The 23,056-nt window shown below is 46.6% G+C and overlaps 2 protein-coding genes across 2 annotated transcripts; one reads left to right on the top strand and one right to left on the bottom strand.

Annotated features, from left to right (window-relative positions):
• Positions 1-3,820: 3,820 nt before the first annotated feature.
• Positions 3,821-7,213, top strand: LOC127308238 (putative linoleate 9S-lipoxygenase 3). Its single transcript, XM_051339007.2, has 3 exons — positions 3,821-4,063; positions 4,422-4,717; positions 4,813-7,213. The coding sequence occupies exons 1-3, from the start codon at positions 3,892-3,894 to the stop codon at positions 6,967-6,969; spliced, it is 2,625 nt and encodes an 874-aa protein (XP_051194967.2). The 5' UTR covers positions 3,821-3,891; the 3' UTR covers positions 6,970-7,213.
• Positions 7,214-7,980: 767 nt separating this feature from the next.
• LOC127308255 (transcription termination factor MTERF8, chloroplastic-like) lies at positions 7,981-20,740 on the bottom strand. The gene is made up of 4 exons (XM_071822102.1): positions 20,610-20,740; positions 9,940-10,762; positions 9,666-9,769; positions 7,981-8,272 (listed from the first exon to the last, which is right to left on the bottom strand). The coding sequence occupies exons 1-2, from the start codon at positions 20,738-20,740 to the stop codon at positions 9,964-9,966; spliced, it is 930 nt and encodes a 309-aa protein (XP_071678203.1). The 3' UTR covers positions 7,981-8,272; positions 9,666-9,769; positions 9,940-9,963.
• Positions 20,741-23,056: the final 2,316 nt, after the last annotated feature.

Here is a 23,056-nt window from a genome sequence, read left to right as displayed (position 1 = left end):
CCAGAAGCTCTGTTTGAAGGCAGTAAAGAAAGCCAAACTGATTATCAGTAGCTGTAGCTGCCTCTGGTTTCTACCAGCCCAGGGATTTTTAAGGACTCTAACATGAATTGCTTAGCAGCAACTTCTTTAGGTGGGTATAGAATCCAAAAACTGAACATTTAGAGGGCACGAGGCCTGTTTAGACCCGTAGCATCCATTTGTGGAGCTGCCAAAACCGATTGAGGAGAACCTTCTGGACATTGAAATAGGACCAAGCCTCTAGAAACCTTCTAGAAAATTATATACCTATTGACTATTTCATAATGTGAAGTACATATATAAGAAGGTATGAGGCACAACGTAAATACTGTTACTGAAATATGTAAGAGCATGTCTAACAGACCCCCTAAACCACGCCGGACTTGTATAATTCCGGCGGTATACGGGGTGCGGGCGAAAATGGCCGTCTAGCAGGCCCCCTAAACGGTTCACCCCGTATCTAAAATATACAGGGCTCTGGGAATTTTCGCATTTGTTCAAGAGTGTGTCGCTCATCACAGGGAAGGCAGCTGGACACCACATACAGAAGGACATGGATGCGGCTTGTTCCAGAACTAGAGGGCGGAGCCGCGACTTCGGCCACCGCTGCAACATTCTCATCGACAATTCCAGATGCAGATGCCACGTGAGGCAGAGCTGTTGGCCGAGCACAACTATCCCTTCGTGGCAGATCCACCTCGAGGCCGGAGCCCAAACTCAAGGATGGCCATCTCGGTAGGCGTGCGGCATGCACGGGACAGTGTTTGTGCCATCCTTGCCGCGGACGACCTTGGAGCAAGTGCACTGGAAGACGCCCTCCAGCAGAAGCTCCGCGAACACCTCCCATATCGTTGCGGAGTTGAGCTCCTCGAAGTCCTTGGCGGAGTTGACCTTCTCGACGACCAGTGGTTGGTGGTAAGTGTGTCGGTCTTGTCGCTCCAAATGCCTTTTTACCCCATTGTCTCGCATGTCGAGAGGTGCCGAATGATCGCGCACTCTTGCATGAGCTTCTTCATGGCGACCGCCAAGCTGGGCGTCACGGCAAACGGCAGGCCCTCTAGGATGGCGACGATGATGATGGTGACGGCCACACTGAAGAAGTTGAGCACGAAAAGCGCCTCGTCCATCCCCCATGTCAGCAGTCAGCAGTCCGCCGAGGGAATCTGCCTTGGTGTACAGAAACAGATCCATGTGCATGATGAAGGTGAGCACGGTCACCGCAAACCCAAACTTGCCAATGATGGTGGTGATGCCATTGAGATTGACCTGCAGCGGTGTCTCGTCCTTGCCGGCGTGGCTCGGCGTGTCCATGAGGTTCCCGCCAGGGATACAAGGGTTACAAATATGATCATACGAAGCTACGAATACATTGTTGTATTCCTATTTTTATTTTTGTGTAGAAAAGGAACAACACCGGAGCGCAATAGGGATAACCGTGGGATGCAGAAAGAAGGTTTGGTCGCACGGATTGTCGATGTCCCACCAGGAAGCCGCAGGCACCATGCCAAGGCCCACGCGCATCTAGGACCCCATCAAGGCCTTTGCGCTTCCATCAGTAGGCGAGGAGGAGAAGACGTAGCAGGCGATGGACAGCTCGGAGATGCGCGACGGGTGAACAATGGACATAAGACGGGCATGTTGGTGGAAATTATCCGACTCGGAGGTTAACACGGTGGGGATATGTGTTGTTGTGTACCTGAAGGTGAAAACTAAACATCTGATTCGTCCCTCAGTACTCAGTGTCACCACATAACGGATCACCGTGATGCCAAAACAGGGCACTATTGCGGGCCACTGGGAGGCAGGGTGGAGATAGTGTGGCCGCGGAGGAGCAAGGAGGTATGGTGGAGGAAGACACCACTACGGATTCTCTCCACCTGCCTACCCAAAGTTCTAACGAATTTTGCCTTTTTGTTACCGGGCCTAGATTCAATCCTCACATGCTTTCTTTCATGGATATGGTTGTTCCTATTGCAGAATGCTATTGAGAACATTTTGAGTGGCAAGAAAGTTGCATCTGTATCTATTTTTTAGGTAACATCCAAATTATGAAATGATATTTACAACTTCTTTTCCATAGTATCATTACCTATTATTATGCTTTTATTTCATGGTTTCTCACTTTATGACAGTCAACAGATGATCGTGGAAATGGAGAAGGAACACACTGTAGTAATATTTGGGCTATTTTGGGTTTACATGCATGTCTCAGCATTGAATCTATTGTGCGTAGAAATCATGTCTCATTCTGAGATTGTGCAACAAACCCACTCTACCACATAGGCTACATTCATAACTATTTAGTTATTACACTTAGCTATTTTCGTCACCTTATGTTTTTTACATAGAAGTGATTGGTAACCTGATAAAAGGAAGGGAAAATTGTTCCACCTGAGATAACTACGAAGGTATTACAAGAAGTTGTGACAAGAAGTGCAACATAAAGTTTCTCGGTGCATTAGAGAATGAGGTAAGCTCACTTCGTTTTTTTCATTTTTGTAATAAGTATAAGTGGAAGTCCTAAGTTCAAAAAATTATGACACTTGATGTTTTCCTTTTCCTTTTTTAAAGAAAGCTACATATTTCCTGAGTTTGTGCTATTATTTGATTGCTCCGAGGAAAAGATGGGTGGGCGTCTTCTAGGACTCAATTACTTTGTGTTATCGTATGTTTATATGCTAGATTTTATTTGAAGAAATCTCTTCATTGCTTCCAACATTATTCTAATTTCTCTGTCAACTTCAGGTAAGAACTGATCATAACATTGATGTTATCCGGAAAAGATTTCCAAATTTATGTAGAATCCAGTTTGTTTGTAACTCAGTACTATGACTCAAAGGACAATGTTTAGAATGTATATATCCATTTGTATGCAAAAGGCTATTACATGCTTTTGCAAACCAATATATTTTTCACAGCCTCACATAGACTTTTTAGGATTCAAGATGGCCACACATCATCTTTAAGACTACCAAGAAAGGATTCGGAATTTTAAAAACTCAGCATGTAGTAGAGTACTACAACTCAAAAGGCGATGTTAAGAATCTAACCGGAAAGATTGATCGCCACAAGTTGCTATGTACAATTTGTTTTCTTTTCCAATGATGTGTGTACGTGCTATATTTCTTTGTTAGTTTGTAGCAACTCTGAAATCATGGGCTTTGGGAATGATTATGGTGATTTGCGAGAGTTTGAGAAAATACAAACACAAATAATGTTGGAGCGGGGACTACAGGGTAAAGTGACGCGTTATCGGAGTGGAGTGTCTATATAAAGAAATTTGAGCACCGTAGCAACGCACGGGCATTCATCTAGTCCCAACAGTATGTGCGTCAGATTTCAGGTCTTGCGTTTTCAGATTCCCGTAACAGAAATTAATTACTTTTTTTAGGTAAGAAATTTATTACTGGGTTGAATTTGTTTGTTAGCAAGTGAGGATCGGTGGCAAATTAATTCATGCATTTTCTTCAATTCCGTCTCCGGGTGATATATTGGGCCGTCTACGATGTACACACATGCGTAATTCACGAGGTTTCCATGCAAGGCAGCGACTGAATCGGCTGTATCGATGAGAGGCGATAATGTGAGCGATCGACGCCAGCCTGCCGTCCACACGTCGTGCCCTGCGAATTGGAAGCCAGGAGGAGGACGTGGATCGAGGTACAGAACAAGGGTAGGCGCGCGCGCCCGTGTAACACGCACGCACGTACGGTACTGCAGCAAGCTATAGCTCCAGCACAGCACTGTGTTCTTCAGTTCCTATAAATAGGCAGCAGCAGCTCGTGAGCTTTCCATCCCAAGCACAACCAGGTTGCCAAGTACTAATCACTAAGCTTAGTTAGCTTGGGAGTGAGAGTGATCGAGCTAGCCAAGATGTTCGGATTGTTTACTCGGGCGCAGCTCAAGGGCAAGGTGTTGCTCCAGCGCAGGAACGTCCTCGACTTGAACCACTCCGGCGGCGCCCCCCTCAGCCACGACACCTGGGATGAGTTCACCACCAAAGGCGTCACCTGTCAGCTCATCAGCTCCACCGTCGCCGATCAAAGTAATTAACATCTGAATACATGCATATATACATCCATCTATATATTAGCCTACCTACTGCATTAGTAGTATTACTTAGCATGATCTCCTTTCCCTCCTTTCAAAATAGATATCCAGAGTCACAAATACTATATCTATCTATGTCTTTCATGAAGATCTAGAACATGCTCAACAAGCGTTTTGTAATAATGTTTAGAAAATGATCATGGTAATAGTCTCCGGCCATCTATTATTCGCCGATCAAAGTATCAGTGCAAAAAATACTCATATAGGTTTCTTTCTACAGTTTTTTAAAAATAAAGTGAAATATAGCTAATTAGCTAAGCAGCTAACAAGAATGGGCCATCATCGATGTACAGACGACGCCAGCCGGGGTCTGGTGGGTGAGGAGGAGCGCGTGGAACACTGGGTGATGCACTTGCCCCCAATGACCCACAGCGACACCACCTACGATGTCACCTTCGACTGGGACGTGAAGAAGCAGGGCCTCCCCGGCGCCGTCATCGTCCGCAACTACCACGCCACCCAGTTCCTTCTCAAGACCATCACCATCGACCACGTCCCCGGCCACCACGGCCCCATCGTCTTCATCGCAAACTCATGGGTCTACAACACCGACAAGTACCACTACGACCGAGTCTTCTTCACCAACGATGTACGAGTCTAGCTTCATTTCCTGAATTCACTTCTATACCAACAACAACAAGAATAATGAACAAAAAATTGACAAGCATATGCAATGCGGTGCAGACTTGCCTGCCGAGCAACATGCCGGTGCTGCTCCAGCCGTACCGGGAGGAGGAGCTCCAGATCCTGCGAGGCGACCACCCCAAGCAGAAGCACGACCGCGCCTACCAAGACCACGACCGTGTCTACCGCTACGACCTCTACAACGACCTCGGCGATCCCGACAACAAGAGCCCCCGCCCCACCCTCGGCGGCCCCGACAGCCCCTACCCTTACCCGCGCCGCGGCCGCACCGGCAGGAAGCCCATGAAGAGCGATCCCACGTGCGAGAGCCGCAACGTCGTGCCCGTGCTTCAGCAGTTCTACGTGCCCCGCGACGAGTGCTTCAACCACGTCAAGAAGGCTGACTTCACCTCCTACCTCCTCAAGGCAATCAGCGCCGGCATCCTCCCCCTCGCCAGGGAGCTCTTCGACACCGCTGTGCCACGCGAGTTCGACGACTTCGAGGACATGTACAAGCTCTACGAGGGCGGGATCAAGATCCCCGACGTCCCCGTCATGGACCTAATGTTCAAAGTCTTCCCGCCGCTCAAGAGCATCTGCCCTTCCGGCGGCTCCTACCTCTTGAAGATGCCCATGCCAGAGGTCATCAAGAACGACAAGCTCGCGTGGCGCACGGACGAGGAGTTTGCCCGCGAGATGCTCGCCGGCCTCAACCCGCACATCATCACGCGCCTGCAGGAGTTTCCTCCCAGGAGCAAGCTTGACGGGTACGGCGACCAGACCAGCACCATCAAGGTGGAGCACATCCAGCCCTACCTCGGCAAGCTCACCGTCGACAAGGCGATCACCGACGGCAGGCTCTTCATCCTGGACCACCACGACAACTTCATACCTCAGCTGCTCAAGATCAACAGCCTCGAGAACACCTTCGTCTACGCCACCAGGACGTTGCTCATCCTGCAGGACGACGACACCCTCAAGCCAATCGCCATCGAGCTCAGCAGGCCACGCCTTGATGAAATCGGCACCAAAGTGGTCGGCGCCGACAGCAAGGTCTACACGCCCCCCTCCTCTGCAGGCTCCGAGTCGGACAACAAGGTCCAGGACACCATCTGGCAGCTGGCCAAGGCCTACGCCGCCGTGAACGACTCCGCCTGGCACGGGCTCATCAGCCACTGGCTCCACACCCATGCGGTGATCGAGCCGTTCATCATCGCCACCAACCGGCAGCTCAGCGTCACCCACCCAATCTACAAGCTCCTGCAGCCGCACTACCGCGACACCATGATGATCAACGCCCTAGCACGCCAAGTCCTCATCAGCGCTGGCGGCTTCTTTGAGATGACTGTCTGCCCCGGTGAGTACGCACTCAGAATCTCCTCTGACGTCTACAAGAACTGGAACTTCACCGAGCAGGCACTGCCGGTAGACCTCATCAAGAGGGGTGTGGCGAAGCATGACTCCACCAGCCCCTGTGGAGTGTCGCTGCTCATCAAGGACTACCCGTACGCGGTGGACGGGCTTGCTGTCTGGTCAGCCATCGAGAACTGGGCCGAGGAGTACGTCAAGATCTACTACCCAAGTGACAGTGTGGTTCAAGACGACGCCGAGCTGCAGGCTTGGTGGAAGGAGGTGCGTGAGGTCGGCCATGGCGACATCAAGGACCAGCCCTGGTGGCCCAAAATGACAACAGTGCAGGAGCTTGTCAGGTCCTGCGCTACCATCATCTGGATCGCCTCCGCGCTGCACGCTGCCGTCAACTTTGGCCAGTACTCCTATGCTGGCTACCTCCCTAACCGCCCAACAGTGAGCCGGCGGCCAATGCCGGAGCTAGGAACCAAGGAGTACCAGGAGGTGGAGACTAATCCGGACATGGCCTTCATCCACACCATCACGAGCCAGCTCCAGAGCATCATTGGAGTGTCTGTGATCGAGGTTCTGTCCAACCACTCCTCTGACGAGGTGTACCTAGGGCAGCGCGATGACCCACACTGGACATCAGATGACAGGGCAAAGAAGGTGTTCGACAAGTTCAGCAAGAGCCTGATCGACATTGAAAAGAGTATCATAAGTAGGAACAAGGATGAGAATCTCAAGAACCGGAATGGGCCAGCACAGTTCCCCTACATGCTGCTCTATCCCAACACCTCTGACATCGATGGCGAGAGCGCCACCGGGATCACGGCCAAGGGCATCCCCAACAGCATCTCCATCTGATCAATGTTGATGGTAATATTTCTGTCGTATATGTTTCTCGACTGTTTATTTTCTCATTGCAAATAAGGAACGTGGATGTGCACGCGTCTGTATGTGCCCAGAAGCGTGCTTGTTCACGTTGAGGCTGCGGTATGCTTACCTTTCTATTGATGAAGCGGGTCATCGCCTTGTAGTCGGCAAATATTTTGAGCTTGAATAAATAAAATAAAAAGCAGAAAAGACTCAAGGTTAATGTGTCCCAAAACATCTCCCTTTGTGTATTGGTGTGTTCTTCCATGTTTGTGTGAGTGCCAAAAATGCCCATGAGATTGTGTTGTGTAATCGAGCCTGGCCAAAGATTTGGTATTAGAGCATGACTGGAGGAGGCAACGGGAGACATCACCGGAGAAGAAGATGTCACCATGAGCAGGAGTAAACAGCCTTGACAAAGAGGATCAACAAGAATCACATAAGGTTTCTGAACCAGCTATGATAACATCTAATCGAGCGGTTAACTACAATCAATTGCCTATATTGTGGTAGAATGTATGCTATGTTCCACTATCACAAATGATTCATTTGATGTTTGTCCATTATATAGAATTAGCATGGTCTCTTAGATTTCTACATTTTCTTCGCTCTTCCGATTAGCAACACATCAGTTTTGACTCTTTTGGTTTAGCAGATAAATGTTTCAGATGGGAAATGACAGAAAGATACCACCAGACCTCCGCAAGATTTTCTTTTATAACCCCAATGCCATGCTCACCATTTTCACCATATTCTGAGTGATTCTAACGATTGTATCAAGAAACTTTGCATATCAGACATGTACGCAAGTTTGCATACTGTTTATAGTAGAATATATATTCATTTACTCTTTACGGTAGAAGATAGATTCATTTGGATATGGGTGTATTATTTCCTACTTCCGTTTTATATAATTGTATACAAAGTTTTCTAAAACTCTTATCAAACCAATCGGCATGCCTTCAATTATAGCACGTCAAGCACTGATGAGCATTGCCTAAATTATAGAAAACTATAACCAGACTAAAAAAGGTAATCAGTAGCTACAGCCATACAACACTTATTTCCTAATTCTTCCCCATGGTGTAGAAAAAGATATCTCATAATAGTACTACCAAATATGGTCAAAGAAAGGGAGAAACTGACTGGTGGAAATGGGAACTAGAAGTGGTGGCAGAGGTACGGACCAATCAGCTTGCCGATCACCAACAACTGATCCATCTGAGTCCTTCAAGTACTCGATCAGAAACTGAAGGATTTGTCTGTACACCAACGCTTATTCTTGCCATAGACACTGAACAAGAAATGTGCAGCAAGTTAGGACAGGTTTGTCAGCTGAAAAAAAATCAGAAAAGCACCAATACTGTGTTCAGAAACTGCAAATAATGAAGGCATTTGAATGGAAGATCATGTGAGTAAATTTTACATAGATGTGAAAGCAGTATGTTGAGCATATGGGGCCTGATACTGGAATAACAGTTTTGGGTCCTTGTTTGTACTTTGTACCTAGTACCACTTGTTGTGCCACTATGTTCTTGGTTATGTTGTAAAATAGGGAATCACTATCATCGGCTCATCATTGACTACAGTTTTACGTGCGCCTTCCAAGCAGGCAATAACTCCTACCGGTACACACCAGTCGATTGTGTCCCAAGCAAACGGAATCACCGTTCCATCGTTGTCTCTCCGCACCATGTCACTAGGCCAACAGCGCTACTCCCAGGAAATCATACATGGATGCAAATCTCCCTTGATGCCAAGCGGAGGAGATGATGGCTACAGGAGGCAGCATGAACCAAACCATAGGTAAATAGGTATTTTAATGAACTACACAAACAAACAAACAATGTATGCATTTCTATTCTTGAACCTGGCTTGGATCAATGTCTCAGTAAATATTGTAAAATATTGCATTTGACCTGGATCTATTTATATGCCTCACTAAATAGTGTAAAATGCTAACACATACACTTCATAAAGAAATTAGATATTAGGAGATGATTTTTTTTCACAAAGATGAGCAAGCAAGCATTTATGTAATCTTCAGATCAACTATTGAACAGATATATTAGAGAAATGTTAGTGGAACCTGTACCACAGACCATGGGGGCATGCGTCTGAATGTTTACTTACATAAATGATGCCAATGCTTAAGATGCTCCTCCATGCGATAGTTCAAAGTTTAGTTAAGTGAGCATCTCTCTTTAGCAGATACATGTACAGATATGAGCCCTGCACATCTCATCGTGCAGCCCAGTAGGTGTTTCCAATATGACCAATAGCTCCAAAATGTTATCTGTGATTGAACTAAAGGCATCTTGTTCTAGCATAACCTAGAGAACTCACTTCCAGACACTTTTAATAGATGAACGAATACATTTAGATTTAGTTAGTTTAAGCAAAAACAGATCGTTGTGAATCTGCATATGAGCAAATGAAAACGTTGTTTTTTGTGAGACCACAGTTGAAGAATAGATTAATCCAAAGCCAGGTGAATTGATACTAGGGTCCTAAAAAGGAATTGCTAACAACAAGAGGCAACATCCCCTCGAGTTGCTCCCCAAAAGACTTTTTATCTAAATTTGGGCATGCATTGGAAAGATCCTCCAATTATCAACTATGAAGTGCGACAAAATAATAGAACAATCAGGAGTTCGTTACCACAACGAAGAAGACATCATCCTTACCTTGGCTTATTGTCCCAATGCACTAAACTGAAGGTAGAAAATTTAATGTGTTGGAGAATGGTCTGGTCTCACAATTTCTTAGATCCAATGTGTGTGCTTAAAACCTGCAGTAGGACAAACAAGTTCACAACCAAGCCATGGTTTCTTCTCTACTGAATAATGCCGTTAACATGTCAGTATTTAAGAATAAAATTATTAGCTTCATCCCACACTAGCAATGACCAAACCAGCATCAAACAGACATGTAACAGCAGACAACCCAACACACAGTTACCAATTCTCATAGCCTGTCCTTGGTTCAAGCAAATCTGAAATTAGTTGGCACTTGCCCTCTGCAAGCGGCGGCATAGTCTTCAACAAGGTGCGGCGCAACTTCATTGTGAGGGCATATGTACTTGTCCACGAACACCTTCTCGGTCACCTTGAATGCAGAATAGTAGTCCCGGTCACGATCTAGCAATCCGTTTCCCTTAAGAAACTTTAAAACGTGGTACCGGGGTCTGATCCGGCCCTCCAGGCTGTAATTGAGCATTGACGGCCGACGAGCAACGTATGCCGGTTCCAACCCGATCTCAGAGATGAGCAGCTTTGAGCTTCTCTCCAGTGTCTCCTTAGACCTCTTGAGCACCATCGGATTCTTGGACACGGCAGTGATGAGCTCAGCATCCGACCACCTGAAGGTGTTCTTCAAATTCTCCATTCTGGCTGTAAAATTCCCGTGGCTCAGAAGCCCGCCACCACGCAGCAGGAGCCTGAACATTCCAGAGCCACGTAGCACACCTAGACTTTCCGCATTGGCCACCATCGCCTTGAGACGCTCCGGGTTGGTGAGGAGCATGCTCGGCCTAGCGAGACACGTGTTGGAAATATCGCAAGCACCTAGCCCGCACCCCTGCAGAAAGGCGACATTGGGCTTCACTGGATTCTCGAGGTCGGCGGAGAGGAGACGAGGGCAGCGCTTGATCGCCTGGAGGAAGCTCTGGGAGGAGCCGAAGAAGGACAGGTAGTAGTGCGTCCTGGAAACGACGGATCTGCGGCGGATTTTGGCGGGGGCGAGCGAGACGAGGCAGGCAATCTGGGAATGGGACAGACCGAGGCTTGTAGTAGTTAAATAGCTTGTTAACTTCGTATGACTATATCTAGCTAGAAGGCAAACTAAATTGATAGAAGAATAATTCGATTCAACTGGATTTTTCTAATAGAATATGGCACATGAAACAATGTTTAAAAGATAGCAGATGGTGACAACAATGCTCAAACAGTCGAATACAGAGAGAATAAGAATTTGTAATTCTTGATAAAGGTCTCAATGATCACAGCAAAGACGAAAAAACATGTCCAGAAATATTTACCATGCTGATATCTCAGGAGATTGAGCATGTGACAATTGGGGAAATCCAATAAATGACATACATATATATACTGGGTTAATATCAAACGGTACCATCACTGTAAATATTGTTCCATCACTTATTTGAATCTATCAATTCTGAATGTGAAATTTTTCGGAAGCTTCCCTAACATGAGCACTACGGATGACAGAATTTTAAAATCCATCAAATATTATCTAGCTAGAGTAAGCAAATAATGTGCAGTTTTTTTAGAGCAAGTGCAGCCTTATGAAATTTCCAGCAAGATACAAAGAGGGAAGGACATAACCAGTTCTTATTCAGTTTTTCTATTTAGCAAAGACGAATGTAGCTGTTTAGGTCCTAGCAGGCCAGAAGTTTTGACAGTTAGAGGGGCACCACGTGAGTTCAGCATGCTTATAAAATCTCCCACTTAGAACCATTACCTCATAGCTAACTGAACCAAACTACTTAGACTGTGCACATATATGTAAGCTATTTCTGCATTCAATCATCTCTTGCTCTAAATGTACACGGTCACCAGTCCTTTATCTATTTTTTTTAGACCAGGCTGAATATAGAATAAGACAAAAGTCCAAAATCACTAAAAACGAAAATGTACTCTGAAGTGAATGCCAGAAACAATCCAATTTAAAAATGCACTCAATCTTAAATAATGTACCATAGAACCATGATGTTGCATATAGCATACAATTTTTAGAAGGAAATCATACTCAGCTTGCTTCCTCTTGCTACATTATGAAATGTATCACATTCTTAATCCGACAAGACATGTTATTTTGTTTAGGTAAAAAGCGGCGTCAATTGAATCCTCAGTTCACTGAAATTATTGGCGTCAACGACTAATTGATGCATATGACATTTATGAGACCCATTTATTAGGATATTGAATCATTCTTAAAGCATTACGACCGCGAATAAGAGAGTCCTAATCTCCTAGAGCTGCAAAATAATTTCTTATTGACACGGTAGGATCTTAACATAGATAACTATTCAATGATGAAATATTCAATATGCAATTAGGACTTATCTCAATTCAGATTTTCATTAAAGAATATTAAATCAGTAGACAGAGACACTTCAAGAATTAAGAATAAAAATTGTTCAAGAGCATGAATGGTGAGATCACCTGTTATATCTTACAATATGTATTGTCCTGCAAAGTGTCTTGGACTTAGCAGGATTCCACTACCTTCTTCCGATAATGGTGACAATGTCAGGACTAAGAGAGTTCATAATACTTCTCTGAATATTATTATTAGTCCAAAAACAAGAATAATTTCCATCCCACAAGATCTTATTATGGAGGCCTCGATGATTTCCCACAACACAGGGAAACATGATATATTTAGATCGGACATGATGCAAACCTTGATTGATACATAGTTTTTACCAGGTAGAAGATACATAATATTTGTATTTGTGTGCATAAGCCCTGATTGGGAGGAAAGCTTCTGATTCAAATGATAAATATATTTAGATAATTATGAACAGAGATGACACCACACAATAGATCTAATGGGATTTTTTTATGTCACTCTAATTTTTTGTTTGTTTTTTCGTGTTGATATAATGCATGTACATGGTTAAAAGAGGAAATATGGATCAGAAAAGGTTAGCTTAACCCTATCTAGCTTGAAGTAAAAACCCATTCAGTGGCCAAATGTTAATTGGAATGTATCCTGATGTGCGGTTGACGCCTGCAATACAACAATACAAAGAAAAATAATTTTAATATATAAATTATCATGTGAAAGTTCAGAGAAGATTAATGCAAGATTAGCCTACTAAGAAGCTACAATTTCGTGACAAAGTCAAGCTAAAAAAAATTAGAAGAGATACTTGCAAACTAAAAGTAGCAACTTTTTTTTTAGCTCCATCAAAGTAGATAAAACCTGACATTGGTCCTAGCCTATTCTGAAAGAATGTTCTCAGATTTGCTTTTAACTATGAGTCTACAACCTGTACGTAGGAGTATTTGATCATACATCTTGTTGGTGTTTGTACAGAAGGAGGCGACGATAATTAACAATCCTACCAGACAAAGACATCTGGGAAAGAAGATGGCATTGCCACCGTCGAAAGTTCCTCGGTGGTCCAGCATCAACAATTGGCACCTCATCTTTCAATGGCTATTGAGCCAGTGGAAGACAAAATAATGTCTGGTCAAAGTGGCCCCTTTGGAGGAGGCGGAGAGAATTGCCAGCGTGTTTGAAGGAGAATTTGAAGAGGAAGAGTCGATTGTCCTGGCGCGCGATGGCTTGCTGCTTGCTGCACACATGCGCCGGATGATGAGCGCCGGAGGTTCCAAAGCGCGGTGAGACGACACCGACCACATGCGGCGCTCTCGGAGGACGACTCAGAGGAGGACGAGGAGCCCCCCGATGTTGATGTTACTTGCAGTGGTGGCGTTGAAGCCTCTGTCCTCGAACTTCGATCGCTGATGTGGCACTGGAGCTGCGGAAGATTGCGCCTCACCACACCGACGTTGGCGCCGAGCCGACGCCTTAAACATGGTTGCTGCGCTGGTGGATCCTAGGAACGTCGGGGAGTAGGTGCGCCGCCGCTTGAGAGGGGAAGAAGGTCGTGTGAAGCTACAAGAGGGGAGATGGCATGGGTCGCCACAGATTGCATCCTGAATACAAATATAATGGGATCCATATCTATCACATCGAATCTGAGAGAAAGGAAGCGTGGAATAAGAAAAGGAAAGGTATCTTTCCTAGTTAATTTGTAGCCTGATTGATTGATACCATCATTATGTTGGACGCGAAGTGCTTTAGATCGTTTCCAACTTAATTTGTAGCGTGATGGTTGTGATTTTTTTCCAAGGCAAGAAAATATATCTTTCCTAATTGATCGATGGCGTGATTGATGATACCATGATTGCTATGAAATTAGATCCAACGAAGCGGAAACAGTGAGATTGATTGGACGGATGAGATGGTTTCAATGACGACCATCAAATTGCGTTGAGTGTCAAACAACCAACTCCCATTTAATAGTAAAGATTTACTAGGACATTTGCCCGTGCTTCGCTACGGGTGAATGTTTTGTAGGTCATGAAAAAATCCATGTGCCAAAGTTAATGACCATATTGATTGGCCGCACCGCAACGGCGCATGTCACCGAGTTTTAAAGATTTGTGGACTTATTTAGATGAAATATTTGATGTTAAATCTATCATTGCTTAGCCCGTTCCATTATCCAAGATAAACACTATGTTACAACATTAAAAAAAGGAACATTCAGCCTTCTTCTCATCAAGTGTTATGGTGCCGCCGCACTCCCGGGACTGCGGCAGCAGCGAGATTTCTGAAATCAGCGATGAGATCCAAATAATTTAGTTTAAATCGAGAGTATAGGTGATATTTAGATGGAACCAATTGAATTTTGTATTTCCCTTAAGTAAAGACTGAATCAAAACTAACAATGTACAACACCCAGCCAACATTACGATGTACAATTAGAAGGACATTACAAAATGCAGGCAGACGTACATGGCATATACCATGCAGATGATTCAAAATGCTCACCTACAATTCCTTATCACCAACTAATATATTTGTTAACTAATGTTGCTAACTAATGCTGCTCAAATGATCATGTGTAGTAGTTTAACTTTTTCTCTTCTATATAATCTTTTCTGCCGAAAATTGCAACATAGCAACAGCAGCATGGTGTCCCCTTCCTGACTAAACGCAATAATAGCTCAACTATCAATTGCATAGCTCATTTCCTTTGCACTACCATCTCCATCGTACTTATCAGGAAGCGGCTAAAATTTCTCGCTGCCTCCATTCACAGCCGGTGCTCGAAATCAGTGGCAGCTCCTCAGCTAGGATTTCCAGCGGTTAGAATTCGCAATTCCTCTCGTCCCCGAGCCCCCCATCATCATCCTTCCTGAGTAACCTCTGCCTGGCTCCCCCCTACGAGGTGCGGCGCTGGCTTCCTCTGCCCCTCCCCTCCCCCCTGCACGTACCCATCCCAGGCGTGGAACTGCCTATGGATGGCGGCGCCAGAAGCCAGGCTAGCGACGGGGTGGGGTGCGCGTCACGTGGATCGGGGTGGTAGGTTGGAGGTGACTGGGAATTTGGCGCGTCACTGGATTCGCACATTCGTTTTCGGATCCTTCCGACGAGGGAGCGCCTTCTCCGGCAGAGTGGCAGCCACTGGCGAGGGGGCGTGGAGGATTGGGCGAGCGAGGGCGATTCGCGTCGGATTTTGGTCATGCCAGAACTGGAAGCGGAGACCGGGACTCGTCGTGCGACCGCGGACGAACGAATCGGTTCGTTTACTTTGACGGTGGCATCTTATGTAGTTTTGATTAAAAAAAAAAGGTAAAAACAGACGGACCAACAAGAAATCTTTTTTGCTTTAGCTGTTTTCATTCATTCATTGTTCACTCCGTACTTTGGAATTCAGATCGAGCTGATTCCAGTCACTATTTATACCGCCTAAACTATAACGTGTATACACAGTCACATTTTTTCGCGGGAGTAATACATGCGACACTACCACAGCCAAATTAGATCCATTCGAACTGGCCCAAGGCCCAGGCCAGGCACCTGCGGACGAACGCGTCCCAATCTTATCTTCTCCCTCTCCCCTCGGTCAGCACGCACGCAAAGCTTCTCTGCCGTGCCGCCGCTGCTAGCTTCGCCTCCGGCCCGTAGTCCGCCACCCGTCAACGTCCTGGTCGCCTCTTGCGCCGAGCCGCGCCACACCCTGCTCCGCCCCAGCCATGTGTAACCCCTGCCGCCATGGTCCATCGGCCACGCCGCCGCTGGTAACCGGCCGACGCAGACCACCACGCGCAACTCTTCTATTACTCGGCGTCCAAATGTCGTTCCTCGTAGCTCGTACCTAGGTGGGCAATTGACATAATTTCGCCGTGTCCGTGGGGTGACGCAGTAAACACGTGACGGCGGGGGCACCTTGGTCTACTGCCAAGAGGAGGCGGAGGTTCCAGGAGAAACATGGAGGCGTGGGGGAGCCGAGATGGAGCAGCGGTCGTGGCACCCGTTTTTGAACCCTTTTTTAGAGTGCTAGAGGGGGTAATATTTAATTTCGTGGGAGGGTAAATTGGTCTAAAAAAGTATTGGACCAAGGAAACAATCCTCTCTTTATTATTAGGTATAGACTAGCAAAAGTGCCCGTGCGTTGCACCGGGAGAAACAAATAAAACACGCTTCAGCAAACCTTTCACGTTGATATTTTCCCTCTTTTCACAATCGGCTCATGGTGGTTATGTTTTCTGCTATTCATTTGGAACACAATCAACCCTAAGAAGATATTAGGCGTCGCGTGCCACTCGATACACCGACTTGTAATACCGTAAACTTTTTTATTATGATGGACGCCAAGCTTAAATTTATGAAGATATTAATCAAAACAATTTACAAAAATTTATTATCTACTAATCATCATTTTCATAGCCAGATGACCAAGCTCACATGGCCTTGCTATGTCTGCAGGCTGTCAAAGCATATGTACCTTTCAATTCCTTGCCTGACATCTTAGCTTTTGTGAACTGAAAGCAAAATTACGTGGCAGTTGGACAAGAATTAGAGGAACTAATTATCGTCCGTGTAGAAAGCAATATAGAATGGTGGTGACGTAACAGTATGGCTTTCCTCTTCTTATGTTGTGCATCGAAGACGTAGAAAGAAATCAGGCCATGGCCATCGCTGGCTCTGTCTTAGGTGCTCATGCCCCCTCCTGGAGTCCTAGCCATCGTCCCGTTCTTATGCGTCAGCAGATGTCGACGCGCCGGGCTCGCGGCGCCACGGCCGCCAGTGCAACTCCACCATGGACTCCCTGTGGTGGTCTCCTATGCCGACGCATCGCGCGAGATCATGGTGCTCTGGTGACAGGACTTGGCGACGCGGCCCGTTACCCGCGCGCTCTGCCTGGCGCCTTAGCCATCCCCGAGAGCGTCTACTGGATCGTAGACCATCGAGCTGCTCCCGGCGCGTGCGCTCCTTCCGGGAAGTTGATTCGGGCGGGGGAGTAGGCGGCGTCGGCGGCCTTGGCCAAACTCAGAAGCTGCTGGCCTGCTCGTCTGTACGTATCATCATCATCATCATCATCGGGAGCAAGTTCAATGACCGGCCAATGTTCCTGACGCTGCTAAGACGCGACAGTACGAATTAAGCTACTGTAGCAGAATCAGAATCATCGGCATAATGGAATTCCGCCTTTCAGCCGCCGGTCCGGCGCGCGCGGTACAGGGTCGACGTCGGAGGGGATCAAGGCGCAGACTCCTGTCGGAGGAGCTCTAACAGTGATCCCCGTGCGCCCTGAGGCTACCTCCCACGCGCGTCCTTGCACCCGCGCCTGTCGGCCGAGGTCAAAGGAAATCGAGGCAGGATTGTATGGGAGGAGTTCCAATAGTGTGCGTCGCAGGAGATCGGTCCACGACAGTTTGGTCGCACATCGTGATGACGATGTCGTGCATGATACCTGTGTAGGCCTTCGTCGGCGATGCCGAGCTGCTCGACCGCCTCCTCCAATTAATTACACGGCAACATGGTGATCACATACGGTCATCCTAGCTGCGTCGAACTTGCTGATTTCCGCCGGCAGGAGTGGCGGAGCACCACCTCCTAGTAGTAATCTTAAAACGCACGCCATCGGACTTGCTGATTCCTTGCCCACTACATCATCTCGTCGCTTGATGTATTTCACGGAATCGCCAGCTCACGATTTAGATCGTAACCTTTGAATCGATTTGATTGATTGATGCACCAGAATCGATCGCTCCCATATTCATATTTATAGAATCAGATTTGAGTATTGGTCGACCCGTCCATCGGCAGTACTCTCCCATCGTGTCCATCGGCAGAGCCCAGGCCAGCGTCCAGATAAGCTGATGTCGATCATCATTGAAAGTTTGAAACTCAAGGTTCTGGCCGATCCCGTCCATCTCTCCACAGGAGCTGATATTGGACCATCATTGAGCTGCACTTGATCGAGAACGCAAGGGCAAACCCAATGTTGCGTCCGATCCCATCCTGCGCGAAAGCGGCGTACAGGCCGGCTCCCATGAAGAACACTGGCTGGTCGTGGCGCCGTGGCGGATAGGTGGGAGTCTTGAGCGGGGGCGGAAGGGCAAAGAAAAGATTGTGGTCGTATGTCGATCGAGGGGTAGTATATATTAGCGTTCACATCGCAAGCGCTACGACGTGAACTCTTTTTTAGCGAAGGCCTAGAGACCGGACCTGGTACGTTTGTGCTGCGCTGCAGACGTATGAAAGGAAACTCAACCAGACAAACAACGGACGACGGACGATGAATTTTTTGACGTACCGAGCGGACCAAACCACGGAAACACTTCTCCCTTTATTATTATTACTAGTACAATACCCGTGCGTTGCACCGGGATAGAAAATATTTATTCACATAGGCATACAATGTAAGTTTTTGTTGTTCACAGAGGCATGAGTATTAGGGCTGTTCCCCACCCACCAGCCCATGGCTGCGCCCCTAGTGTGAGCACGACGAGCACGGCCACCAGTGCTAGAACACCTTCTGCCTACACCCCTGCAAACGTGGGATGCACATGCGGCAATGACCCAGGCCAGACTCCTTTTGGTGGCACAACGAGCAATTAGGTGGGGGCATGTGGCGGGTGATTAAATCGGCGGAGGTCTCCCTTGCTTGGAGCTTTACGTTAAACTGCCGCCGCAAATCAAACCTCATCACTTGAGCCGCCGTACGTCGCAGACGGTGAGCCTCGGACACCTTCTGGGCCATGCATTGGCAGCCGCACAGCTCGCCCGCCTCTCCTCTTGCTCACTTAGCTTGTCTGGATGCGGCAGCCAGCAAGAGCACGCGATCCCGGCCCGAGGCGGTAGCCAAGAGCCTACACGACACTATTCGCCCCTCGGAGCAGCGGTGGCTCCAGCGAAGCCTGATTGGCAGCACGGGATGTTTCTGCAAAATCGTTTGCCGATGTATATGAATTCAACATAAGTCCCTAAATTTTCCTGTTTAGCCTCTCTTTGTTTATATTTGCCACATCGACAGTCAGAAGATTATTTTAAAACCAAATTTTATGTTTTAAAAATATATAAGTGCTAGCTTACTGACATATGACATAACTGCCTAAAATGTGGTTGTTGTTTTTTTAATCATTTTCTCCAGTATAATGAAATCAGAAGTGTATAAAAAAGTAAGAAACAATGTTGAACAAAAAACATATTTGTACGAAAATATAAACTTAGTTGAGTGACATTGCTACGTTTCCTTGGCTGGTCCACTCGCGGCCGCATTGAGCAATCCAAGGCTCTATCGTCTCGACATGTATTTTACTTCCTCATCCCTCAAGCCGTCCGACCGTACTTTTTATATTCGACAAGGATGCGACATGTATTTTACTTCCTCCTGCCACAAGTGGTTTTACCGGCGACCCAGCCAGCGTGGTTCCGCGACATGTATTTTCCTTCCTCCTGCCACAAGTGGTTTTACCGGCGACAACACCCAGCGTGGTTCCAACGTCATGCAGCATATGTAAAATCCTCTTCCATTTTGCTCACACACCATGCAACGTGGTGGTGCTTTCTTCCCCCGTTGGTGCATTATTGCTTCCTTTATCGTTTACCAACCAATGCGGCTGCTGTTTTGAACTTGGGATGGCTCGTTGATTGTAGGAAAGTAAGGTATATAAATTGGCATGACTCAGCCTGTGGAAACGAGGTGGGATTATTGAACGGCACTTGCGTGCCTTGATGACCATTAGATAATTTCTGAAACGCAAGTGACTCTTGTGGCCCAGCAGCCCAGCTACGCTCTACATGGCCCAGTACGGTGCTAGCCTGGACCAGCCAAACTCGCTGAGCCGCTGAGGTAGCTAAACGATTTCGCCTTCGTCCCGAAAAATCCAATCGCTACGGGAAAACGTTTCACGTTCGTATAAGCGGTGGCAGTATAAGTAATTTTGACTGACTAATAAGGGTACTAAGAAAACGGACGAAAAATTTAGGGAGAAACCTTACTTCCTTTATTAGTAGGTAAAGATTATATTATTATTAGGTATAGATATAGATATAGATATAGATATAGATTAGCTCAAACTATGAGAGTACTACTTAGCTGTGTTTTCTTGATATCTGAAATATGAGCAAGGTTTAAAATAGCACGATATTTTTTCGTCAATAGTGCGCTATAGTATATTTTGATATTCCACACTTAATTTTAGTAATTTTGCTCGCTATAGTTCGGTTTCTAAACCCTACTCCCCTCCGCCGCTTTCACTCCTGTCGCTGCCGCCCGCCTTCTCTCCAGCGAGCGATTCCGCCTCCTCTGACGCCGCTGCGCCGTTTCGTCCACCACCCCTCCTTCCGCAATGGGTAAGACGCGTAGGTAGGGGAGGTGGCCGAATCGGCAGCGGAAAATTACCTTGGCGTCTGCCGGGTGTACGGGTGGAGGCGGACCGCGCGAGGCAGTCGCGCTCCGACGGTGCATGGAAGCGGGCTGGACGAAAGTGGCCGGAACTTATGGCGTGCCGTGAAGCGCGCGAGGAGGCGGCTGAGGAAGGAGAAGCCGAGCCCCCCCCCCCCCCCCCGCTGACGGCTCGTGTAGCCCGCCGCTGCCGGCGCTGCCCCCGCATGGCAACGACGACGCCGACGCCGACGTTGATGGGCCGCCTCTAGCCTGCGGGAGCACCTCCGAGGCGGCGGCCTTCGAGGTGGCGGCGCTCATCGTCGCCTAGGAATAGCCGGAGACCAAAAACCCTCCGCCGCCGACGGGAAGCGCCCCGGTGACAGTATAGTCCATCCGGGGAATAATCTTGTCTAATTAGACCCCTTATTACCGAATGTAGGTCGAACAAGCATGTATTTTGCCTATATTATTGTAAATTATCGATGAATTCGGCTTGATCGGAGAAAATCGAGTTCAATCGCGAGTTACATTTTCTCGCGATGTTTGATTTCCGCTTTTTTGGTTCACGAGTTCGGTTTTTGTTCTGCGCCGTGACAAAATCCAACTATTTCCAACAGTTCGGGAGACCGAACTTGACGTTTTCGGTTCCGCGATATACGGGCTCTGCTAGAGATGTTCTAAGAACTGAACTTCGATACCTGAATTTATGTTATCTATTCTATACTTGCTTCTATTTCTTGCCATGCTCAACTAGTGAAAGACACTGTAAACTAAGGATATATGTTCATGGAAGATGTGTGGTTCTTTGAGCATTATCTTCACCTGCTTGAATAATTTCAAGAGTAGTACATTGGAGTATGCATTGGTAGCCTGTAAGTTGGTATGCGTAAAAGTGTAAACGGCTACTGCCCAGTATTTCCATGTAAAACAATACAGGTGCTACAATTTATTAGTAGTTGAGGTACTTACAACACTGAATTAACTATTTTAAAGATCTTAGAGCTCAATTTAACGGACAGTGCTTCGGTGACTTGCCAGCCCTCAAAGTTAGTGACTTTGAGTCACTTACAAGTGGGGTCAAGTGGGGCCCATATAATAAAGGGTCCACATGTTAGTCACCTAAAGTCACGGTAAAGTTAGCCTGGCAAAGTCACCGAAGCTCAATCCCAATTTAACAAGCTCAATTGAAATGTTTGCTAGCTAACTTGCTACCGTGTGAGACCACTGATTGCAAGTCACTAGCACTTTTATAATAGAATGATAATTCATATTTTATTGTAACTTGTTTGGACATCCAGTCTTCAAACAATCTATTTAATGTAGGTGATTATTGAGAAGGGGTGGGAGGAGTGATATTCTTGACATTGTGATAAGAAAAAGTCTCACGACATAGTGACATTCTCTCCGGTAATCTCTCTCTGCCTCTCCACATCGTCGTCGTTCTGTTTGTATCATGTGATTCGTCCTTTAACTTTGGGCTAGTACTTTTTTTTTTTGAAACTAGGCAACTTTGGGCTAGTACTGGCATATACTAATATGGTAAGTGGCGTGTTTGTGATCCCCGTGGAACCGAGAATTATTTCAGCGTAACAGACCAGAGATTGACGGGTCGATTGTTCAAAACCAGTCTAGCGAACAAGATCTGGAGTGTTTCAACGTGTTACATAGTGCTGGGCTGGAAAATTATACTTCAAGACCTTTAAAACCCGGCCTACTAAACACGACGTAGGTGAGCGAGTATCACAGTACAATTAAAGTTAAAGATAGAGAAAGGAAGAAAGACCTCATGTCAAATGCCAACGTGAAGCAAGCTTAGTAAACAAGATTATAAAGTAATCTCATGTTGTTGAATCTTAGTGTTACCAAGATTCTCTGGATAAAACTTTAGGTTTACACTGTTATTTTTTTAACCAGATATGTACATATTTATATGCATATTATTTTCACTAATTACGCACCATTAATTTATTATCCTGACCCGTATCGTCGCCCTATCAGCGCAATATAGCGGCTAACTGTACTCAGGATCATGGGTAAACATCTGGGACAACTTCGAGGACTGCAATCACCGACGAGGTGTAGTGGTGGGGCACCCGCCATGCCATCCTAAGCCCGTCTCGTTGCCACACCAGCGTAATGCACTGGCTAACCGTACTTAGGACCGTACATGGATATCAAGGAGAACAATTTAAGGCACCGCCTAAGCAGGCTCTCGATGCCCCAAAACTGGTTTGCACTACTAGGAAAAGGGCTATAGCTGAACGGAAGGGTGCCGGCGCACCATCATTGACGCGCGCCGGTGGCAAAATACCGCCGGCAAGCCATGTTAGGCCGCGTCGGCGAAGAACCTATACTGCCGGCGCACAAGAAAATTTAGTGCGCCGGGAATAAAATTCGAAGAGTTCTGGCCGGAAACAGAAAATATGGGTAAGTTGCCTAGATTTTTCTCTCCAACCCCCCCCCCCCCCCCCCCCCCGGAATCGCCTTTTCAATTTTCGAAAAAATTATAGAAAATGATAGAAAATTCAAAAAATAAAATCCTTTGAAATGCCCATGTAATATGTGATCTAGTTTTAGTGAAAATTTGAAAATTTGAATTTCGATGTATTATGCCAAATGGCGTCATCTTTCGGT

Source organism: Lolium perenne, chromosome 6 (assembly GCF_019359855.2).
Source record: "Lolium perenne isolate Kyuss_39 chromosome 6, Kyuss_2.0, whole genome shotgun sequence".
Lineage (NCBI taxonomy): Eukaryota > Viridiplantae > Streptophyta > Magnoliopsida > Poales > Poaceae > Lolium > Lolium perenne.
The sequence above is the reverse complement of the archived record's forward strand: the minus strand, read 5'-3'. Positions and strand labels throughout refer to the sequence as shown.